Source organism: Colossoma macropomum, unplaced genomic scaffold (genome assembly GCF_904425465.1).
Source record: "Colossoma macropomum unplaced genomic scaffold, Colossoma_macropomum, whole genome shotgun sequence".
NCBI classification, from domain to species: Eukaryota; Metazoa; Chordata; class Actinopteri; order Characiformes; family Serrasalmidae; genus Colossoma; species Colossoma macropomum.
Genome location: NW_023494791.1, coordinates 327,753 through 348,951, shown reverse-complemented (window position 1 = coordinate 348,951; position 21,199 = coordinate 327,753). Strand labels below are relative to the sequence as shown.

The 21,199-nt window shown below is 41.7% G+C and overlaps 1 protein-coding gene across 1 annotated transcript in view; it reads left to right on the top strand.

Moving 5' to 3' along the window:
• Positions 1 to 21,199, top strand: part of egln1a (egl-9 family hypoxia-inducible factor 1a) — a 33,478-nt gene that overhangs the window by 6,261 nt on the left and 6,018 nt on the right. Inside the window, 1 exon segment of the mRNA XM_036573600.1 lies at positions 19,418 to 19,537. Within this exon segment, the coding sequence (XP_036429493.1) occupies positions 19,418 to 19,537 (120 nt within the window).

The window sequence follows — 21,199 nt, the reverse complement described above, 5'->3', positions numbered from 1 at the left end:
AAAGAGTCGTAGAGTTTAATGAAGCTCTGAGTTAAAGAGTCGTAGAGTTTTACTGAAGCTCTGAGTTAAAGAGCTGCGTTTTCAGGTGTTTATTAAAAGTGAGCTCTGAGCTCGACTGTCTAATAAAAGCTGAACTGAGCTCCACAGTTTAGAAGCAGAATAGCTGAAAGAGTCTCTCCACGTTTTCTGTGTTTTACTGAAGGAGTTCAGAAGGTCAGAATCTGCAGATCTGAGATCATAAACAGACGTTCAGGAGCTTTAAGGTCATTTAGAGCTTTAAAAACCAGCAGCAGAGCTTTAAACTCTCTCTAACAGATCCAGGCGGTCAGTGCAGTGTGTAACGGGGGGATGCGAGCTCTCTGTGTTGGTGCTGTGAGGATCCGTGCTGCTGAGTTCTGTACGGGTTCTAGAGGATGGACTGTTTTCCCTAGTAAGAAGATCATTACAGTCTCTCTGTGTCGCTCTGAGAGAGAAAAGGCTGAACTTTAGTGATTTTCTCACATGATAAAAAGCTGCTTTAGTGACTGTTTACATGCAGATTAAACAGAGCTCAGAGTCTAAGATCTCACCCAGGATTCTACTGCAGGTTTGGCATATGAAGCTAAATAGCTGAGATTCTCATAAAGCAGCTTTTCCTGATTTAACGTTGCTTCACCTCTTTAAAATATCTAGTGGATGAGGATTTGCATTTTAAGAATAAAATGCTGTCCTCTGTGTGGAGCTTTAAACAGATTTTCTTCTGAAATGCTGTCATAACAGTGAAAACAGTGAAATGCAATGCACACATGCAAAACCTCCATCACACCGTTTTCACTTCGTTGTTGTTTTTCAGATGCATTTGCCTTCAAAAACTGTGAAATGTAGTGAACACATGAGGTTGCATTTAGACGATAACATGCGGAAAATGTGCCAGAATGAAAAGTTAGAGATCCATTACGCTGACCGGGTTTATATTCAAACGTTTCGCAAATTTCATGCACATTTAGGAAATTTCGGCAGAAAAAATGCTTATTAAGTCGTGTTTCCATCCACTGCAGTTGTCAGAAGAAACTCTAGATGGCGTAAGCTATCGTGATTGGGGCATCGAAATGAGTGAGATGGAGAGATTTGACTTCCATCTGTCTTTTTATGGCCGTGTTTGCAGCTCTGAGACTCAGGACAAGCAGCGGCCACCTAGTGAGTCATCGTTTAGTCGAAAAACCCTTTTCCATCACACTTTCTCACATTTCAGTTAGTGATAATCTAACTTTTCCACTTCATCCTTGCGTAAAACTGTTTTTGCGATATCCATTCAGTTTTTTGTGCATTTTCAAAATTAGTCAAAAACTGGTGGATGGAAAACTTGCTACTGCTTCAACACTGTTCAGAGTGCTGCAGTGTAGTTGTGCCTTTATTATATTTCACTGTGGATTGTTGTGTTGTTTTTCAGTAAAGAGGTAAAGCAAAGTGAAAACACTAATCGAGGGTTTGTTTTCCATCATGGCTCATATTCTGCATCTCACTATAGAACAGTGACATCGTGTGCATTGCATTTCAAATGGTTCCACTGTAGTGACTGATTTTCAACTTGGAACAAATTCCTCTCCATAAATTTCCTGCCAGTCATCATATATTGAAATTTGAAGGACCCTCACTCAGCAGCCCAGTCCTGCACCTGGAGGGCCTTTAGCTCCACCCTAATCTCACACACCTGATCCAGGTAATCAAGGTCTTCAGAGCCAGGTGTGTTGGATCGGAACTCTGCAGGATCAGGACTGATCTGCAGTCTTTTTACTTTTTCTTTACTCTTTTCTTTTTGTTGTTTATAACATGTGTGGACCCGAATATTAGACTGTTCCTTTTGGGATTAGGATATTCTCTTATTTTGTGGATAACTGTGGGCTATCAGTAAAGGCGAACAGCAGAACGTAGCTTTACATTTTATTGGCTGAAAACGGAGAAGAATCACAGCCTCTCCAGCACTAACAGCTAAAAACACAGCCCTCTGCTCTACTCCGGAAACCCACCACTCCCCCCACATTCAGGCTCTTTACCATAAAAGTCGTTGTATGAATGAACCTAAAACGGCCCAACATAATCATTTCTTCTCTTTAAAATACTGAATTGTTTACAGTGCAGCGACGACACAGTACATTCTGTCAGCACAGTCTTCTATTTATACTGTTTAACGTATAAATACACCGGTCAGGCATCACATTCTGACCACCTCCTTGTTTCTACGCTCACTGTCCACTTTATCAGCTCCACTTACTATATAGGTGCACTTTGTAGTTCTACAGTTACAGACTGTAGTCCATCTGTTTCTCTGATACTTTGTTAGCCCCCTTTTACCCTGTTCTTCAGTGGTCAGGACCCCCATGGACCCTCACAGAGCAGGTACTATTTGGGTGGTGGGTCATTCTCAGCACTGCAGTAACACTGACGTGGTGGTGGTGTGTTAGTGTGTGTTGCGCTGGTCTGAGTGGATCAGACACAGCAGTGCTGCTGGAGTTTTTAAACACCTCAGTGTCACTGCTGGACTGAGAATAGTCCACCAACCAAAAATATCCAGCCAACAGCGTCCTGTGGGCAGCGTCCTGTGACCACTGATGAAGGACTAGAGGATGACCAACACAAACTGTGCAGCAGCAGATGAGCTATCGTCTCTGACTTTACATCTACAAGGTGGACCGACAAGGTAGGAGTGTCTAATAGAGTGGACAGTGAGTGGACACAGTGTTTAAAAACTCCAGCAGCACTGCTGTGTCTGATCCACTCATACCAGCACAACTCACACTAACACACCACCACCACGTCAATGTTACTGCAGTGCTGAGAATGATCCACCACCCAAATAGTACCTGCTCTGTGAGGGTCCATGGGGGTCCTGACCACTGAAGAACAGGGTAAAAGGGGGCTAACAAAGTATCAGAGAAACAGATGGACTACAGTCTGTAACTGTAGAACTACAAAGTGCACCTATATAGTAAGTGGAGCTGATAAAATGGACAATGAGTGTAGAAACAAGGAGGTGGTCAGAATGTGATGCCTGATCTGTGTATTGTCTGCAGCTAAGAGAGGCCAGCAGGCTGGTAGACGGAGTGAAGCTCTGCGAGAAAAGCTGCTAACCTGGAGATTCAGATTTTAGAGTGGATGAAGCTGCGGATGAGCTTTTGCCGAAGCTCCAGATCCCAAACCTTGGTGGGACAGTACTAATGTTTACATGTAATCACGTGTTTTTACTTAAGTTTTACTTTAAGTGTTAAGTTTAACGTAAGTGTTTAAGTGTTTTCTTCAGAGGTGAACTTCATGTGACTTTCCTGTTTGAGTTCAGGCTGTCAGAATATCCTCCCTGTAGCTTTAGTGCTGAGCTACCTGTAAATACACGCTACTGTACGGCTGTTGAACAACATTGACCAATACTGGCCTGCGCACTGTTTAACTTCTGCATGAGTGGGCGGGGCTGCACTACTGTAGGCTGAGATATGTAAATATATTTACAGAAATTCAAAGTGGGCTGCAGCTTCGTTGCTGTCCTAAAAAAATTTCAACAGCCTTTAATGTAACTTAAAGAGGTTTCATTCCAGACAGTTTTGGAGCATTTCTATTGGTCCATTTGTCATTCATCATTTTTTCCATTATACGAGACCTTTAAAACATAATTCATAGAATCATATGACACAATCATAGTGTTTATTTTTTATATTTCTTAAAAACAGACCTTGTTTTAAGGCGCGTTGAAGCCTTTATTATGAAAAATACGCCATTCAGCAAGCCTTATATTGCACATGCATGAACCGTGAAGGTGGCCGAAGTCCAGTTTTCCAGCTCTGTCAATGATTTTTAAATCTGAATCGAGAATTTTGATTCAGTAGTGCGCAGCTCTATAACTAAAGCAGCTAAATCTGTAGTGAAATAACAATGTCAGACTTATTATAGTTTAAGCCAATATTACTGCTGTCAAAATAATATGTAGCTGTTTTACAGAAGTGCATTCACTTATATATCCAGCTTTACAGTGGTGGTGATAGGAACCAGGGGTCGCCATGACTACAACACAAATGTAGACATTTTATTTACTATCCAGAACCACCAGTGAACCTACACGAGTCTTCTGAGTTTATATGGAATGTTGATGATGGGAAAAAAGTGGAAAATCTGAAATAATAAGTTTTCTTTGGGGACTATTTTGCCTCACAGCGCCCTGCATGTATCCCTCCACCATGAATGGAGTTTAAGTTCTCTGAACTATCATAAAACAGTGTCTCAGTCATCAGGCAGTGAATTCATAACCATTTCATGTAGGAACTTTCTGTGAGGGAGCTTTTAGAGGTGGACGTCTGGTTCCTATCACCACCACTGTGAACAGTTCTGACTCAGTAAGTGTCTCTACATGGTGAAGTGGTTCTTCACATCGATGGAGAATGTGTTGCATATGGTTCTATATAGCATTAAAAATGGTTCTGCTACTGTTATGATTTCAAGCTTGTATAAAATAGCAGCCTTTGTGGTGCTATATAGAACCTTTTCTCTAAAAGGTTCTACATAGAACAATATACAACACATTCCCCATCAGTCTAAAGAACCATTTGACCATGCAGAGAAGCGTTTAAGTAGCAAATGGTTCTTTGAGAATAGAACCATTGTTTTTACTAAAGAACCCTTGAAGAACCATCTTTTTTAGGAATGTAGTGAGTGCAGCTGGCTATAGAAACGTTAGCTTTGAGAAACACACAGTTGTTGCTGTCTCAGAAAACTGATCACATGATGCGTTGTTGGCATTTTGATTGGCTGTTTCATGAAACTTGTTTCACGAAGCTGAGACAAAGTTGGCCGCTGTTGCGGCTGAGTTTCAAATGAGTTGCATTATGCAATATTTTACATTATGTATCTCAGCTAAGTTTAGCTTCATGTTCGTTTCAAGCAGCTAAAGTTGCATGTAGGTATCACCGTGTGAAGTCGGGCTGAAGGCGTGAGGACAGAGTCAGAGCACAAGAGTCTCTGACTGTCGAGGTTAAGCAGCTTTTAGCTTAGCAGCTAACTGCACTGTGTGTATCAGCATTATGTGATTATTAGCTAAACACACTGCAGAGCATTCGACTCGACTCAGACTCTCACATCAGAGACTCGAAACTTGACTAAGACTCTCGCCTCAGAGACTTGTGACTTGACTTGGACTCTTGCCTCAGAGACTCGTGACTTGACTCAGACTCACGCCTCAGAGATTTGACTCAGACTTGGACCTCAGAGACTTAAGACTCAACTTGCACTCACACCATATAGACCCGAGACTTGACTCAGACTCTCACCTCAGAGACTCGATTTGCATCTCAGAGACTCGACTCGGCCTTGCGCCTCAGAGACTTGACTCAGACTTGCACCTCAGAGACTCAACTCGGACTCTCACCTCAGAGATTTGAGACTTGACTCAGACTCGTAGCTCAAAGGCTCCAGACTTGACTCGGACTCGCACGTCAGAGACTCGACTCGCACTAGCACCTCAGACACTCGACTGGGACTCGCATCTCAGAGATTTGAGACTCTACTCAGACTCAAGGCTCTACTCGGATTTGCACTTCTGAGACTCGAGGCTCAACTCAGACTTGCACCTCAGAGACTCTACTTGGGCTTGCAACTCAGAGATTCGCGACTCGACTCAGACTCAAACCTCAAAAACTCAAGACTCGTCTCTAACTCACACCTCAGGCACTCGACTTGTACTCGCACCTCAGAGACTCAAAACTCGACCTGGGCTCACATCTCAGAGACTCAAGACTCGACTCGGACTCGTGCTTCAGAGACTCGACTCAAATCGCGCCTCAGAGACTTGAACTTAGTTTATCACACTTCAGTTTTTGACATTTTTAGATCGGGAGCTGTCTGGCTAACTAAGGCTACGTTCACACAGCAGGTAAAAGTGGCCCAAATCTGATCTTTCTCTTCATGTGTGACAGACGTGTGTCTGTGTGTCAGTGTGAACAGATAAACACGCTGAATCTGACCTTTTCAATTCCGATTTGAGACGTTGTAGTACTGAAATCCGATACGTATCCGATCTGCGGCAATGTGACTCAGTCTGAACAGCCAGATCATCCAAACCCTCTGTGTTCTAAGAGGTTTCTAAAGAAATGTCCGAACGCGGCCGCAGGAGGACGAGGCTGCAGGAGGACGAGGCTGCAGCGTCAGAGAACAGTTAAAAGTCTGAAAGCGAAGTTAAAGAATCCGAGGAACCAAAGAAGTGACCGTGCCCTTTTTACGGCTCGAACACATTCTGGGTGACGAGCCCAGCTGTCAGTCAGTGAAGCTTCATGATGGCTCCTGTGATGCTGGTGAAGATGAAGCTGATCCTCCGGGAGCGACTGGCGTTCATTCATAGGTGTGATTGTTTCCCTCTGGATGAGCCGTGAAGCAGCGTGACGCTCTGTTCTTTTACACATGAGGGTCAGTTTAGGAGCTGATCTGTTCAGACTGATGATACAGATCACATTTAAAGATGATCTGAACAGACAAACAAAAACGTGTGGTGAGAAAATCAGATATGGGCCACTTTTACCTGCTGTGTGAACGCAGCCTAAATAATTTACATTTTTACATTATTTTAATTGCATTTTGTTTTCTTTGTGTGCTTTGTTGGTAGCTAGGTAACAGTTCTTTAGTAAAGAAAATGGTTCTAAATAGAACCATGAACATTCAACGAACCCTTTGCATGATTAAAGGGTTCTTAGCATCACAAAAAGGTTCTTCAGATTGATGAATATTTTTTGAATACTTTTTGAAAAGGTTCTGTATAGCAGCAGAAAGGGTTACGTGCAACAATAGATGAACCCTTTTGGTACTGTATAGAACCCTATATACAGCACATTATCCATCAATCTGTAGAACCATTTCACCATGCAAAGAACCATTTAATCATGCGAAGGGTTTTTTGAGTGTTCATGGTTTTGCATATGACCATTTTACTTGCTAAAGAACCCTTGAAGAACCATCTTTTTTAAGAGTGTGAAGTCATTGAGCAGTTGCATTCAGCAGGAATTGGTTTGCGTGTGATCGGGTTGCCCCCCCGTCCTCTCTCGGACCCCTGCTTCCTCTCCCCTGTGTCCTCCATATCCTCCTCCTCCTCTCCGCTTGCTCTGTACAGGAACCTTTACTGCATCCGGCCGTCCACAGGAGCTCTGTGCCTTATTTCTGTTGTGTGTTGTGAAATATAGAGTTCAGAAAGACGCTTGGCTGAAAAATCAGACCTGAATCTTGTTGTATCTGCGCCTGAAAATTGTAATCGTAATAGATTTCTGTTCCACCTATTTTCTATTTTTATATGGTCATTGACATGATTTTTTTGGGTATCAAAGTCCATTATTTTCCCAAAAAATAGTTTAATAAATACATAACATGATTCAGATTATTCAACAGTAGCTCTTTTATGTGAAATGATTTTCAGTGCCTTCATATAAAATTCATTTAGTTTGATTCATTTACTAGATGTCAGGTGATGCAACTGTCCAACCAAAAAGGTAATTTACTTAAATAAAAGTTTAATTATAAAACAAATAGTTCTGTTTCTAAAATCTGATTGGCTGAGCTGTGATCAAAGCTGTTGTAAAATATGTTATACGCACATTGACCGTCTCACAACAACTGAACTCATTACTGCACGACATTACGAAAAGTGTTTCGGTCAGAAGTCGCATCAAACCCAGACTCCCAAACGGCTCCGTACCCCCTAAATAGTTTTACTCCACTTCGCATTGTGCCTAAAAAAAAAAACCCTTCCCGGTGGTAAAATCGCAGTAACAAACAGCCTCTGGTGCCTTTTGCTTAATTTGGCAAAATTTTATTTGAATAATAGTCGGGCAACTTCAAAAGTGTTCAACTCAGTTAAAAAGTTCTTACTTCCTCCAGTGTCAGGCAGCACAGCCAAAAACAAAAAACCTTTATTTTGACATATTTTCTCAAAAGAGGGTACTGCATCATAAAAAAGCCCATGCATGGTGCAAAGCCAAGGTCACAGATTTAGTAAAAGTGTGATGTTTGAGTCGTGGTTAGAACGGTTCTGTTTACCATGTCAGGTGGTCTGACCTCAGGAGAACCATGAACATGTGGAATTATTATAATAATGTTTGTTTATTTGAAGAAATGTAAGTGTAAACTCAGGTTGAAGGACAGAGGTTTCTGCGGGTGTCTAAGTAGACGCCTGTTTAATTTGAAATTAGTCTGAAAAGTCAGGCGGCTCAGTCAGTCAGTCAGATGGAGCAACCAGACCAGCACAGACTCGACTCGACTTAGAGGCTTAGACTCGCATCACAGAGACTCAACATGGACGCACACCTCATAGATTCGAGGCTCGACTCTGATTCGCACCTCTGAGACTTTGATACTCACTTTGATTCTCCCTGTATTTAAAATAGAAAATGCAGAGATATAAATGCACATCATGTCCTTTTTAATGATTTTTAAAAATTGTCATTTTTGATCTTGTCATTTTGATTTTAAGCTTGTCATTGACCCACAAACAAACAAGGGATAAATGAGCTTTCAGACTAAATGGTCAAAACCCAGAGTTCTCAGAGACTCGACTCTGTTCACACCTTAGAGACTTGTGACTCTACTCAGACTCACACCTCAGACTCATGACTCGACTCAGAATCACACCTCAGAGACTCAAGAATTGACTTGGACCCCTACCTCATAGACTCAAGACTCAACTCTGACTCACACCTCCGAGACTCGACATGGACTCACACCTGAGAGACTTGAGACTCGACTCAGACTCGACCTAGAGGCTTAGACTCGCATCACAGAGACTCAAGACTCAGACTCACACCTCCAACCTTGACTCGCACCTCTGAGACTCAACATGGACGCACACCTCATAGATTCGAGGCTTGACTCTGATTCGCACCTCTGAGACTCAACATAGACTCGCACCTCAGAGACTCGAGTCTTGACTCTGACTCACACCGCAAAGACTTGACTCTGAATTGCTGAATTGACTTGTAGACATTGCTGCACTGTGTAAGTTACAGATGAAGCTCGTGGACCTCAGTAGGAGTAAATGTGTGATTTCTCGAGTCGTCTGATCGTCTCCTGTATGATTTGTTCTGAGTAAACTTAAATATTTGCGCTGCAGGGGGGGCGAGTCACCGGGTGACTCTGACCTCTAGACATTTGGCCCAGATTTGTTCTGGTTTTAACTGAGAAGTCATCATGTGGTTGTCATCACATGGCTCTGCTCTGCCCTACGCCGTGATCCTCTGTATGCTGTGCTGGAGTCACAGGTCTCTGTAATGCTTGTTTACCTCCACCCCGACCTGCTGAGAACCAGAGAAACCTGATCTTATTTCGCGCTCTTCCTTTCCCAGCAGTTCCCAGCGGTGTCTCACCTTTAATAAACCATTTAAGGAATAATCTGGAACAAAATGAGCCAGAGCTCCTTTTACATTCTGCTTAGTCAATACAGGCTCAGGCAATACAGGGCTGGGCAATATGACACCATACATCGTTATTGTGATAAATTATGTCACAGTGCAATATGAACATATTGTGTATATCGTCAGTGCTTGTAGACTCTGACCAACTGCGTGTTTCATTATAAAGAGAGCAAAATTAGTCCCGTTTAACTGGATTTAGTGGCAAATACTGAATAAAAATAATTGTGTTCACAGTTTTTGATAGTTTTTTTAACATGTAGGTTCTTTTCTGTCTGTTCCAGCTGATCAGATATTTGAAAAAATAAAGATCACAACATATCATATATCAGGGAAGTTTCTTGAAGTATCCCAATACTATATTTTGCCATATTGCCCAGCTTTAAGCTAAATTATTGGCATAATTTCTGCAATTAAGAAATAACTGTTAATATTGAATTTATGAACAATATTTGTTTATAAATTAAAAAAAACGAGAAATTGTGAACATAACCAAATGCCATTCATGTGCAGGGATTCAGAATTCAGCAACTATTTGTCTGACGTGTCTGCAGAGTTCAGCTACGTGTTCATGCTTTGAGAAGATCAGAATATTCACATATCCACTTTTTCTGGCTTGACCCTTGACCCCTGAATGTATGTGTCAGATGGTTTACTTGCCTCTGATTCTAAGTAATCTACAGGCATTATTAGGTTAAATTACCACTCTTAAAACATAAAGACAGTGTTTTTGATAATGTATGTTATAATTAAAAAAAGTACAGCTCTTGCGGTTTGTAACCCCCCTAATTGCGATTGCAATATAAAAACAGCTCATCTTTCAGCCCTGCGCTCTTAAAGATGGTTATTCAAGGGTTTTTTAACTAAAGACAGTAGTTCAATATAGAAATCCACACTGATGTTTTCGCATCTTCTCCCATATTTGGTTATAGGACAGCACAATAAATCATATTTTTATTGTTATCACGATATGAGTTTCCGCGATAAACACATCATTCGAGTGCGATGACAGATCAAATTACCTCATACAAGCAGCGCCAAACAGACGTCATTACATTACATCACAAACCATTACAGCCTGCTTCTCTGCACTGGGGCGGAACCTGCTCTCCCACAAGTGACTTAACCATTAGGCTAAACTACAAAACACACACTGAGACCTTTAAATGTCCCCATAACTCAGCTTTAATGGAAGTTCAACTACAAACAGTTGCAGTAAAGGGGGAAACATGCAGCACACAGGCTGCTCAGGCTCTACTGTTTTCCTGCAAGCTAGCTGGGCTACTGAAGCTCACCATCTTACGCCCCCCCATAATCCTTCAAAATAAGAGTCCCAGACCAACTAAGAACACGGTGCCAAACTACAATCAACCAAAAGCAAGAACAATGTTCTTTTTAAACTAAATACAGTCTGGAATGTCTGACACCAGAATATTTTATAACTAAACAAAAACTGAAATGAAACAAGAATATATATCTGTTCTTGTTAGTCTATATAAAAAATAAATATATACTTATTTGGTTTTGAAACAGCTGTTGAGGTGATGCTGACAAAACATGCTCTCAGTTCTGATGTAAGCATTTGTCAGTATTTCATTTCTTTTTATTTTGCAGAATAGTAAATGGTGCTTTTGTAATTTTGTGTTTGTTTAAATGGAGTTTAAAGAGAAGTTAGTTAGTTTTACGTTTACACATGCCAAAAAAATGTCTGCACTTGTGTTACATCCAGCCAGAGACATTATTTTAATAGTAATTTATCACTTCTCATATCGTTATCGTGATATCAGACAGCTTTATCAAACATCGCATTCTGTGTGACTATCGTGCAGCTCGTCTTTGTGCTCGTCAGCGCAGAAGGAGTCGGTATCTTCGTTTGAAGGTTAGTCGTCTCTGTGATTGTTTCCACGCTGTGGACAGTGAGAGGAAGTGCTCCTCAGATCAGTGAGCTGGAGTGGATGTGTGAATGCTGACGTAGGCTGAAGTTTCCTGGCTGGAATGTAAACAGAAGATCAGAGATCTAAGGAATGTGGAGGAATGACTGAGACGGTTCTCCATTCACTGTTTACAGTCTGTACAGTGAGGAGTCACAGAGTCAGTCAGTGATACGTTCACTGAGTTACAGCCTGAAATAATGTTTTGTTTGTGAATCTCAGTGAACAGACGACTCTTCACTGACACTCTCGTTCCTCTGTCAGAGCTGCTGTGTTGATATTCGGTCAGATCTACTCCTGTTAGGTGGTCACTAGGCCTGGACGATGGGGCATTGTAATCGGATGTCGTCGATGATTGACGAGTAACCAAACAGCGATGCTTAAAAGGTGATAATCCCTCATATTTGGGGTCTGACAAAGAACCAGGTTACAATTAAATATGAATTGGGATTCAGGTTGATGTTCCTGTGAGGACTCTGCTCTGTGTCTGTTGTTGGTGAATGTTTTTATCATCTGAGAACCTGAGCGTTCTGCATGTCTGCGAGTCATGTTTCCGGGTTCTCTCAGATCTGCAGTGGAGAAGTTCTTGGGCATCTTGATGTTCCCCATTAACAGAGTTGATAAATCTGTCTAGTGTTCCTCACAGACACTGAAACAGTTCCAGACGGCTGATGTTTTCACTGTTGGTCTGCTGGTCAGACTGTTTGAGTGCGTTTTTGCTCATAAATTTCAGTCATTTTTGTTCTTATTTGCAGCTGAAAATTAGCAGAAATTTGGTTGCATCACTGGTGACCACTGATAAAATGATAAAACATCTGAGGTTCTGGACACCGTTTCTACATGTGAGGGACTGTTTATAACACCAGATTTTTGTAGAGGAGAGTGCATAGCCTAACTCAGCCTAACTCAGCCTAGCTCAGTTTAACCCAGCCTAACTCAGCCTAACTCAGCCCAACTCAGCCTAACTCAGCCTAATTCAGTTTAACTCAGCCTAACCCAGCCTAGCTCAGTTTAACCCAGCCTAACTCAGCCCAACTCAGCCTAACTCAGCCTAATTCAGTTTAACCCAGCCTAACCCAGCCTAACTCAGCCTAACTCAGCCTAGCTCAGCCTAGCTCAGTTTAACCCAGCCTAACTCAGCCTAATTCAGTTTAACTCAGCCTAACCCAGCCTAACTCAGCCTAGCTCAGTTTAACTCAGCCCAACTCTGCATAACTTGGCCCATCTCAGCCTAACTCAGTTTAACACAGCCCAACTCTGCATAACTTGGCCCATCTCAACCCAACTCAGTTTAACTCAGTCTTATTCAGTTTAACTCAGCCTAACTCAGCCCAACTCAGCCTAATTCAGTTTCACTCAGTTTAACTCAGCCTAACTCAGTTTAACTCATCCTAACTCAGTTTAACTCATCCTAACTCAGTTTAACTCAGCCTGACTCAGTTTACCTCAGCCCAAGATTGACATTTCTTTATCCAGATAACCTGCTCCTCTCTGCTACAAATGAAAGTGTAAATCCAGCTCCTACCATTTATGATTCAGCGGATCACTGAGATCAAGTACTGTAGGTGATAAATCTACTGTAGACGTTTATATATCAGCTACTTTAGAACATTTCCAGAACATATGCATAACTGTACCAGGTGCAGAGTTACAAATATTGCAGGTGTAACTAGAAATACTAATCATCTGATATGTCCTGTAAGGTTTGCTCATGCTTTGTGAATTATTTTATAATAACTAAGCCCAGTGTTCATGTCCAAAGAAGGACTCGAACAGGAAAGCTCGCTTTCCCAGAGCTGTTCTGCTGCCAACTGCTTTACATGATAGCCTAACAGAGTGTTATAAATAAACAACACTCTGCCCGTAGATTGTCCAGAGGCCTTATCCAGTGTTCCACGGGGGGAGACTTGGGAAGTCCGTAGGCTCAAAGTGCAGAACGAAGTTGTAAACAAACAAAGTATGAAGAAGCTGGGGGATTAAAAAGCATCTGAAGCTCCTGAAATGACAACAAACCACTATCGCCACACGTCCTCTACTGTATTTATACCTTGAGGACCAAAAGGAAGTACAGGATGGTTTTCCCCCAATCAGAAACCTGAAATTATTCCATAGAGGAGTCTGTAAGCGAGCTTGGGCTGGAACACCTGTAAACTTCTCCACTTTTCTCCAAATACTCAGGGAGTTAGACATCGTAAAACCCAGCTTTCAGTCGATCTCCAAGGAGCTCCAGAGTGCGGATCCGTCCACACATGGAGAGCTCTTATTTGAAATGCCCAGTGATGATACTCAAAGTTTAGAAGGGAAAGACCACAATGTAACAATAGAAAGTCCTATAAATCAGTTCTAATATACAGTGAATTCAGTAGTCCTGCTTTTGTCGTTGGAACCAGCCTAGATATGTAAGAATATATTTATCAGAATAAATATGCTCAGTGAAAAAAGGCCAGCAGGATTATTTCTGACCACAAATTAGAACAGCAGATATCAGCACAGTAAAACTGAAATATGTTTTATTTACAACATCTGGAGGACGTTTTTGATGAATCTGCATAAAAAAACTCCAAAACCCCCCGTAGTAAATGTCTATGGGGGGATATTATATGTAGTTCTGAATAAATTCATGCCGTGTCTTGGTCGAGATTCTGGCAACACTACAAGTTTGATGCCGACCACTGTTCACGTTCTTGCACGAGTTCATAGGTTGTTGGGGAGGCGGGTCAAGAAAGGCTCTGTGTGTGATGCTGCTGGTTTTGTGTTTTGGAAAGAAAAAGAAAGAGAAAGCGATAGTGGAGCCGCTCCTGGGGGTCAGAAGAGAACAGTGTGGACTGTCTGTCCTTCAAAGAGAGCCTGAGGTAGCAAATGTGTTAACATATCAAGAACATCATATAAATGTAGGTACCAGGTTCTCTGTATGTAAACAGACGCTGTAATTTCTGTTTCTTGCCAACATTCACTTTTTGGACTCATCATCAGTGTGACATACAAAAACTTGCAAGACACATGGAAGTTCACTGGTCATTTTGGATGGCAGATAAATGGTGATTTGTAATATAGACATACGGACGTCTGGTTCCTAGTACTACAACGGTGAACAATTTTGACTGTAAATTTCACACCAAACTACTCTGAGTGATTTTGTTTACATCTAAACCATTAAATGATTAATTAATTTTGCAAAATCGATGGAGTTTCCCTTTAAATCTGCAGCAGCAGCGTCGCTCTTTCTTTTCACCATGTTTACGTTTGTGCTCCACGCAGCGCTCTGTCAGTCTGTTGATTAACGTCTAGTAACGCGTCGTAGGAGACGTTGAACGAGACAGGAAAACAGAAAATTCTGGCATGCTGATTATGTCACACTGCACTTCATCATTCCCGACACTCACATTCGGCCCTGACGCTGGACAGTTGACCCCCCCCCCCCACTTTGAAGGCATATGATGCCCTAAATGTAACTAAAGCCCAGCAGTGAGGAGCTGAACTTTACCCTCCTCTGCTGTCACTGCAGACTGGCAGGGTCGCCTACAGAGCAGCGCTGGTAGCTGTTAATGAAGTGATGCTCTTTTTATTTGAGGGTCCCATTTCAGAGGGAAGATCTCAACCACTACCCTGTAACTCAGTTCCTAAGGGGCAACACTCGAAAACAAGGGGTAGAGGTCAAAATAAGAAATGGGACTGGGGCTATAAAGCACCTTTCATAAACTGTGGTCATTAAAAGTGCTTTACAAATGAGAAAATACGAAATAACACAGATTTAAATGTGAAGGTGACTTGGAGATCTGATCTGACCACATCTCAGTGGGAGGAATGTTTGACCACACTAACGATGCATTTTTTAGCGAAGTGAATTAGAAGATGTAAAAGACAGTTAATACTCCTGTCTAAAGATTCGTCTGCAGAGTGTAGAAGATAATTAGATCATTGTATGTCAGTCACTGATTGTGTGTGAAGATGAGTCCTTTTTGAGAAATGCTGCATAAAGACCAGAACACATGCATAACAGAACCTTCCTCCACACAGCAACAATACTAAGAACACGTTTTAGGAAATTTATTCCGCAGACGGACTGGGGTAAGGTGCATCCTATAAATAAACAAATAATGTGCTCATTACTATTAGTAGAGTTACGCTTAGGGAAGATCTTATTGCAGCAATAATAATAATAATAATAATAATAATAATAATACAATTTTTATTTACAGAGCTCTCTTCATGCCAGACAGGAGATAAAGGTGAATGGCAATAGAACAAACCATTAGTTTTAATTTAAAATCACATAATAACTCAGATCAGATTAAAGAGATGAAGACCAAAGAGCCGTAGAGTTTTACTGAAGCTCTGAGTTAAAGAGCCGTAGAGTTTTACTGAAGCTCTGAGTTAAAGAGCTGCGTTTTCAGGTGTTTATTAAAAGTGAGCTCTGAGCTCGACTGTCTAATAAAAGCTGAACTGAGCTCCACAGTTTAGAAGCAGAATAACTGAAAGAGTCTCTCCACGTTTTCTGTGTTTTACTGAAGGAGTTCAGAAGGTCAGAATCTGCAGATCTGAGATCATAAACAGAGGGATGGTCAGGAGCTTTAAGGTCATTTAGAGCTTTAAAAACAGCAGCAGAGCTTTAAAATCTATTTTAAATCTGAATCTGTTTAAAATCAGCTGCGTTTTGTTTGAGTTGTAGAGGAAGGATTGTTTTCCACTCATCACCACCTTCTGTTTTTTAAAGACACATATTTTCTTAAAAAGTTGTTTACTCCCCCCTTCCACCCCCCGCGCCCCTGAGTTCAGATGGACGGTGGTGCCTTCAGTCGTCCCTCACGTGCTGCACGTACTCAGATCATTAAAGCACAGCTTCCTCTGGCAGCCGTCCAGCAGACAGAAGTTGAGTTTATATTTGTTCACGTTCTCCGTGTTCTCCTCTGTCCTGACCACAGGGCTCCTGTGTGCGGGGTCCATGTTCTCCGTGTTGTGCTGTTGTTTTTCTGCTCCCTGAAGGTAAATCAATGCATTATAAACTGTTTTAATGTGCAGGAAACACATACTAGTCTTTGTTTCAGCCCCCACCACCACCACCACCACCACCACCACCACCAAACCCTTTGGACTTCCTGGAATGTGTGGAATGATTCTCGCTACTCGAGCTAAAGCAGGAGCGCAGAAAGCAGATGTTTCACGATCAGGAATGTAAATGATCGGCCGATTAACCATTAACTCACAAATAAACGATTGTTCAAACAGAGCAATCAGATAAAGCATTTCATTTACAATAAACAGCAGTTCCTGTTTGATCAGGGAGTTTTTGTACACATGAGGGCGCTGTAGGCGATCAGGTTCACTTGACAGACTACTAAAAATAAAGTGCACGTGCTCAGTGGTGTCAGAATCATATGGGTGTCAGAAGGCGTTAGCTTAAAAAAAGTTACCATCAATTAGTTTAGATTTCATCAGTAATTGACTGTTATTATTGACTGTTATACAGAGAGCTCAAAGTCTGAGACTCAGAACATCTAAGACTGTTTTTGTTTAATCCTGCAAATAAACAACAAAGCTTTAGAATTTTATAGATTTTAAAACAAAAAAAATTTATATGAATTAAAATGAAGATGAAATATTCGAGATTCTGCACTATTTCTAGATCACTTCTCAATTCGTCAGTTCAAACGTGCAGGAAAGCTGAAGGGAATTTATTCGGACTGATGTGGCTTTAACAGAGTTTAGCCTGTGCTCTGCTATGAAGCAGTTTGGAGTGGATTAAAAACCTTCATCACCCCCTAAAAATAATGATACTAATTAGGGATGCATCATTTGCATACCATCAGACTTAGTAAAAGTTCACATTTTTAGTACTCGCCAATACGGAGTACGATACTGCACTGAGTGACCTACTTAAAATGAAGTAGCTGTTAGTATACAGCCCTGTTTCCAAAAAGGTTGGAACGCAGCAGAATGCAGTGCTATGCAAATCATTTAAACCATATGTTTAATTGACAGTAGTATAAATACAACATATCAGATGTTGAAACTGAGAAATTTGTGTTTTTTTTTAATATCTGCGCATTTTGAATTTGTTGTTGACAACGCGTTTCAAAAAAGTTGGGCTGGGAGCAACAAAAGGCTGGTAAAGTTGTGTAATGCTAAAAAACCCTGGTGGTTATTTGGCAACAGGTCAGTAACATGATTGGGTATAAAAGAGCATCTCAGAGAGGCGGAGTCTTTCAGAAGTAAAGATGAGGAGGGGTTCACCACTCTGTGAAAGACTGCACCATCAAATAGTGCAACAATTCAAGAATAACGTTTCTCAACATAAAACAACAAAGAACTTCTGCTTTTCATCATCTACGGTACATAATAACATTAAAAGACTCAGAGAATCTGGAGAAATCTCTGTATGTAAGGAACAAGGCCAAAAACCAGTATTTGCTGGCCGTGATCTTTGGGCCCTCAGGCAGCACTGCATTAAAAACAGACATGATTCTGTAGTGGAAATCACTGCATGGGCTCAGAAACACTTCTGAAAACCACTGTCTGTGAAAACAGTTCATCACTGCATCCACAAATGAGAGTTAAAACTCTAAAATGCAAAGAAGAAACCAAATATAAACAGGATCCAGAAACGCCGCCGCCTTCTCTGGGCCGGAGCTCATGTAAGGTGAAGTGGAAAAGTGTCCTGTTGTCCAGTATATCAAAATGTGAAATTCTTTTTGGAAATCATGGACGCTGTGTCATCATCGGAATGCTATCAGCTCTGTTAATTATATGACATTCAGTGCAGTGACAGTTAGTAGTGACAACTAGAGCTGGGCAGCAAAGTAATACATTTACAATACACACTATGTTACCATACATATTTTGGAAAAGACAAAACTATGAAAACAATGATTTCTACTCAACATATCCTGCGATGCACTAAACCCAATTACAGGAGTAATTAAGCTCTTTGTAATCAAACAGGCAGTTTGGATATGATTTTAGGTACTGACGATATCCACGATATGCTCAGACAAGCTTACTGTGAAGTCATTTATTACAATAAGTATTATGTTGCCCAGCCCTACTCTCTTCCACGGTTCTGTTGAAAATGGTTCTTTGCACGGTCAAATGCTTCTTCAGATTGATGCAGAATGTGCTGTATACAGTTCTACACTGAACCTTTTTTGAAAATGGTTCTATACAGCACCAAAGGGGTTATTGTTATTGTAATGAGCTTGACATTGTAATAATAGAAGGAACATTTTTTAGTGCTATATAGAATCATGAACACTCAAAGAACCATTTGCATGCTTAAATGGTTCTTTGCCTGGTGAAATGGTTCTTCAGATTGATGCAGAATGTCTTGTATAATAAACACAACAATGTTTTTCTATAATTTTCCATATTTTAGTTCAGTCTGTTCTGTTTTGTATTCGCCTCTGCTTAAAAACGTCACCACTGACTGGACGCGCTGCCCACTTGGAAGTACAGCCAACGTTCATGTTCACAAACTTTCTTTTCAGGGCCTGGTCCACATGTACACGGGTGTGTTTAAAACGCGACTTTTACTCCTTCATGTAAAAAAAAAATCTCTGTCTGCATGAAAACGTAATTCAGCAGCCGCGACTCCGTCCTCGACAAACGTCCTTGTTTTCTTGCTGTTCTGCAAAAATCACTTCGTTTTCAAATTTGTCCAAAGTTATTTTAACCAGTGAAAAAATAAGAGGTCTGACCGGGTCTCATCCAAAACCGGCGGTGTGGGGCGGGTGGGTCTGTTGTAGTGGGAGTGCTGGGTATAGCTGTGGCCTCTGTAGCTCATTCAGACGCCTCGATTCTTCAGTACAGTGTAAGAATTACTGTACGTTTATATGTAAACATGTAACAGGTCCTGTTAGCAAAGTTAAACCCAGCTCTGTTTTGGCTGCGTCCCCCGCTGCACACAACCGCCTCCTGTAAACAAAGCAGATACCAGCACAGAAAAGCTGTTTAAAAACGCCCGTGAACGTGTGGACGAGGCCTCGTCTGTAAACAGGTCTCACTGTGTTTATTAATAAATCACTGAATTGAAGATGAGAAATGAGACTTCTTCTTCCACAGTAACTGACTATGTTCCTTGATTTGCAGGCTATGGTGGCTTGTTACCCCGGTAACGGAACAGGATATGTGCGCCATGTGGACAACCCTAACAGTGATGGGAGATGTGTCACATGTATATATTATCTTAATAAGAATTGGGATGCAAAGGTAGGTTAATGATCTGAATGCAGACTCGTTTACAGCGGCCCGCCAATTAACCTTCGACCTTCATCCACTGTTCTGTGTGTTTAAGCTTTTGTTATGGTAATTTTAATAATATTAAACAAATTTACAAACACTGATGGGGTGGAGCCACTGTTTGATGTTGCTAGGATGTTGCTAAGCGGTTGCTAAGGTATGCAAGGCGATTGTTAGAGTGCTGCTTGGTAGTTACTATAAGTTTTTTAGATGCTTGTAGGGTGAGGCAGTTAATACTGCTACTGAGCGCTGATTGGTTAGCTTTACTGCTACTGAGTGCTGATTGGTTGCCGTTACTGCTACTGAGTGCTGATTGGTTAGCTTTACTGCTACTGAGTGCTGATTTGTCAGCATTACTGCTACTGAGCGCTGATTGGTTAGCTTTACTGCTACTGAGTGCTGATTGGTTAGCTTTACTGCTACTGAGTGCTGATTGGTTAGCTTTACTGCTACTGAGTGCTGATTGGTTGCCGTTACTGCTACTGAGTGCTGATTGGTTAGCTTTACTGCTACTGAGTGCTGATTGGTTGCCGTTACTGCTACTGAGTGCTGATTGGTTAGCTTTACTGCTACTGAGTGCTGATTTGTCAGCATTACTGCTACTGAGCGCTGATTGGTTAGCTTTACTGCTACTGAGTGCTGATTGGTTAGCTTTACTGCTACTGAGTGCTGATTGGTTAGCTTTACTGCTACTGAGTGCTGATTGGTTGCCGTTACTGCTACTGAGTGCTGATTGGTTAGCTTTACTGCTACTGAGTGCTGATTTGTCAGCATTACTGCTACTGAGCGCTGATTGGTTAGCTTTACTGCTACTGAGTGCTGATTGGTTAGCTTTAGTGCTACTGAGGGCTGATTGGTCAGCATTACTGCTACTGAGTGCTGATTGGTCAGCATTACTGCTACTGAAGGCTGATTGGTCAGCATTACTGCTACTGAGGGCTGATTGGTTAGCATTACTGCTACTGAGCACTGATTGGTTGGCATTACTGCTACTGAGCGCTGATTGGTCAGCGTTACTGCTACTGAGTGCTGATTGGTTAGCTTTACTGCTACTGAGTGCTGATTGGTCAGCATTACTGCTGCTGAGTGCTGATTGGTTAGCATTACTGCTACTGAGGGCTGATTGGTCAGCATTACTGCTACTGAGCGCTGATTGGTTGGCGTTACTGCTACTGAGCGCTGATTAGTTGGCACTGCTACTGAGCGCTGATTGGTCACCGTTACTACTACTGAGCGCTGATTGGTCAGCGTTACTGCTACTGAGCATTGATTGGTTAGCGTTACTGCTACTGAGTGCAGATTGGTTGGCGTTACTGCTACTGAGCGCTGATTGGTTGGCGTTACTGCTACTGAGCGCTGATTAGTTGGCACTGCTACTGAGCGCTGATTGGTCAGCGTTACTACTACTGAGCGCTGATTGGTCAGCGTTACCGCTACTAAGTGCAGATTGGTCAGCGTTACTGCTACTGAGTGTAGATTGGTCAGCGTTATTGCTACTGAGCGCTAATTGGTCAGCGTTACCGCTACTAAGTGCAGATTGGTTAGCGTTACTGCTACTGAGCATTGATTGGTTAGCGTTACCGCTACTGAGTGTAGATTGGTCAGCGTTACCGCTACTAAGTGCTGATTGGT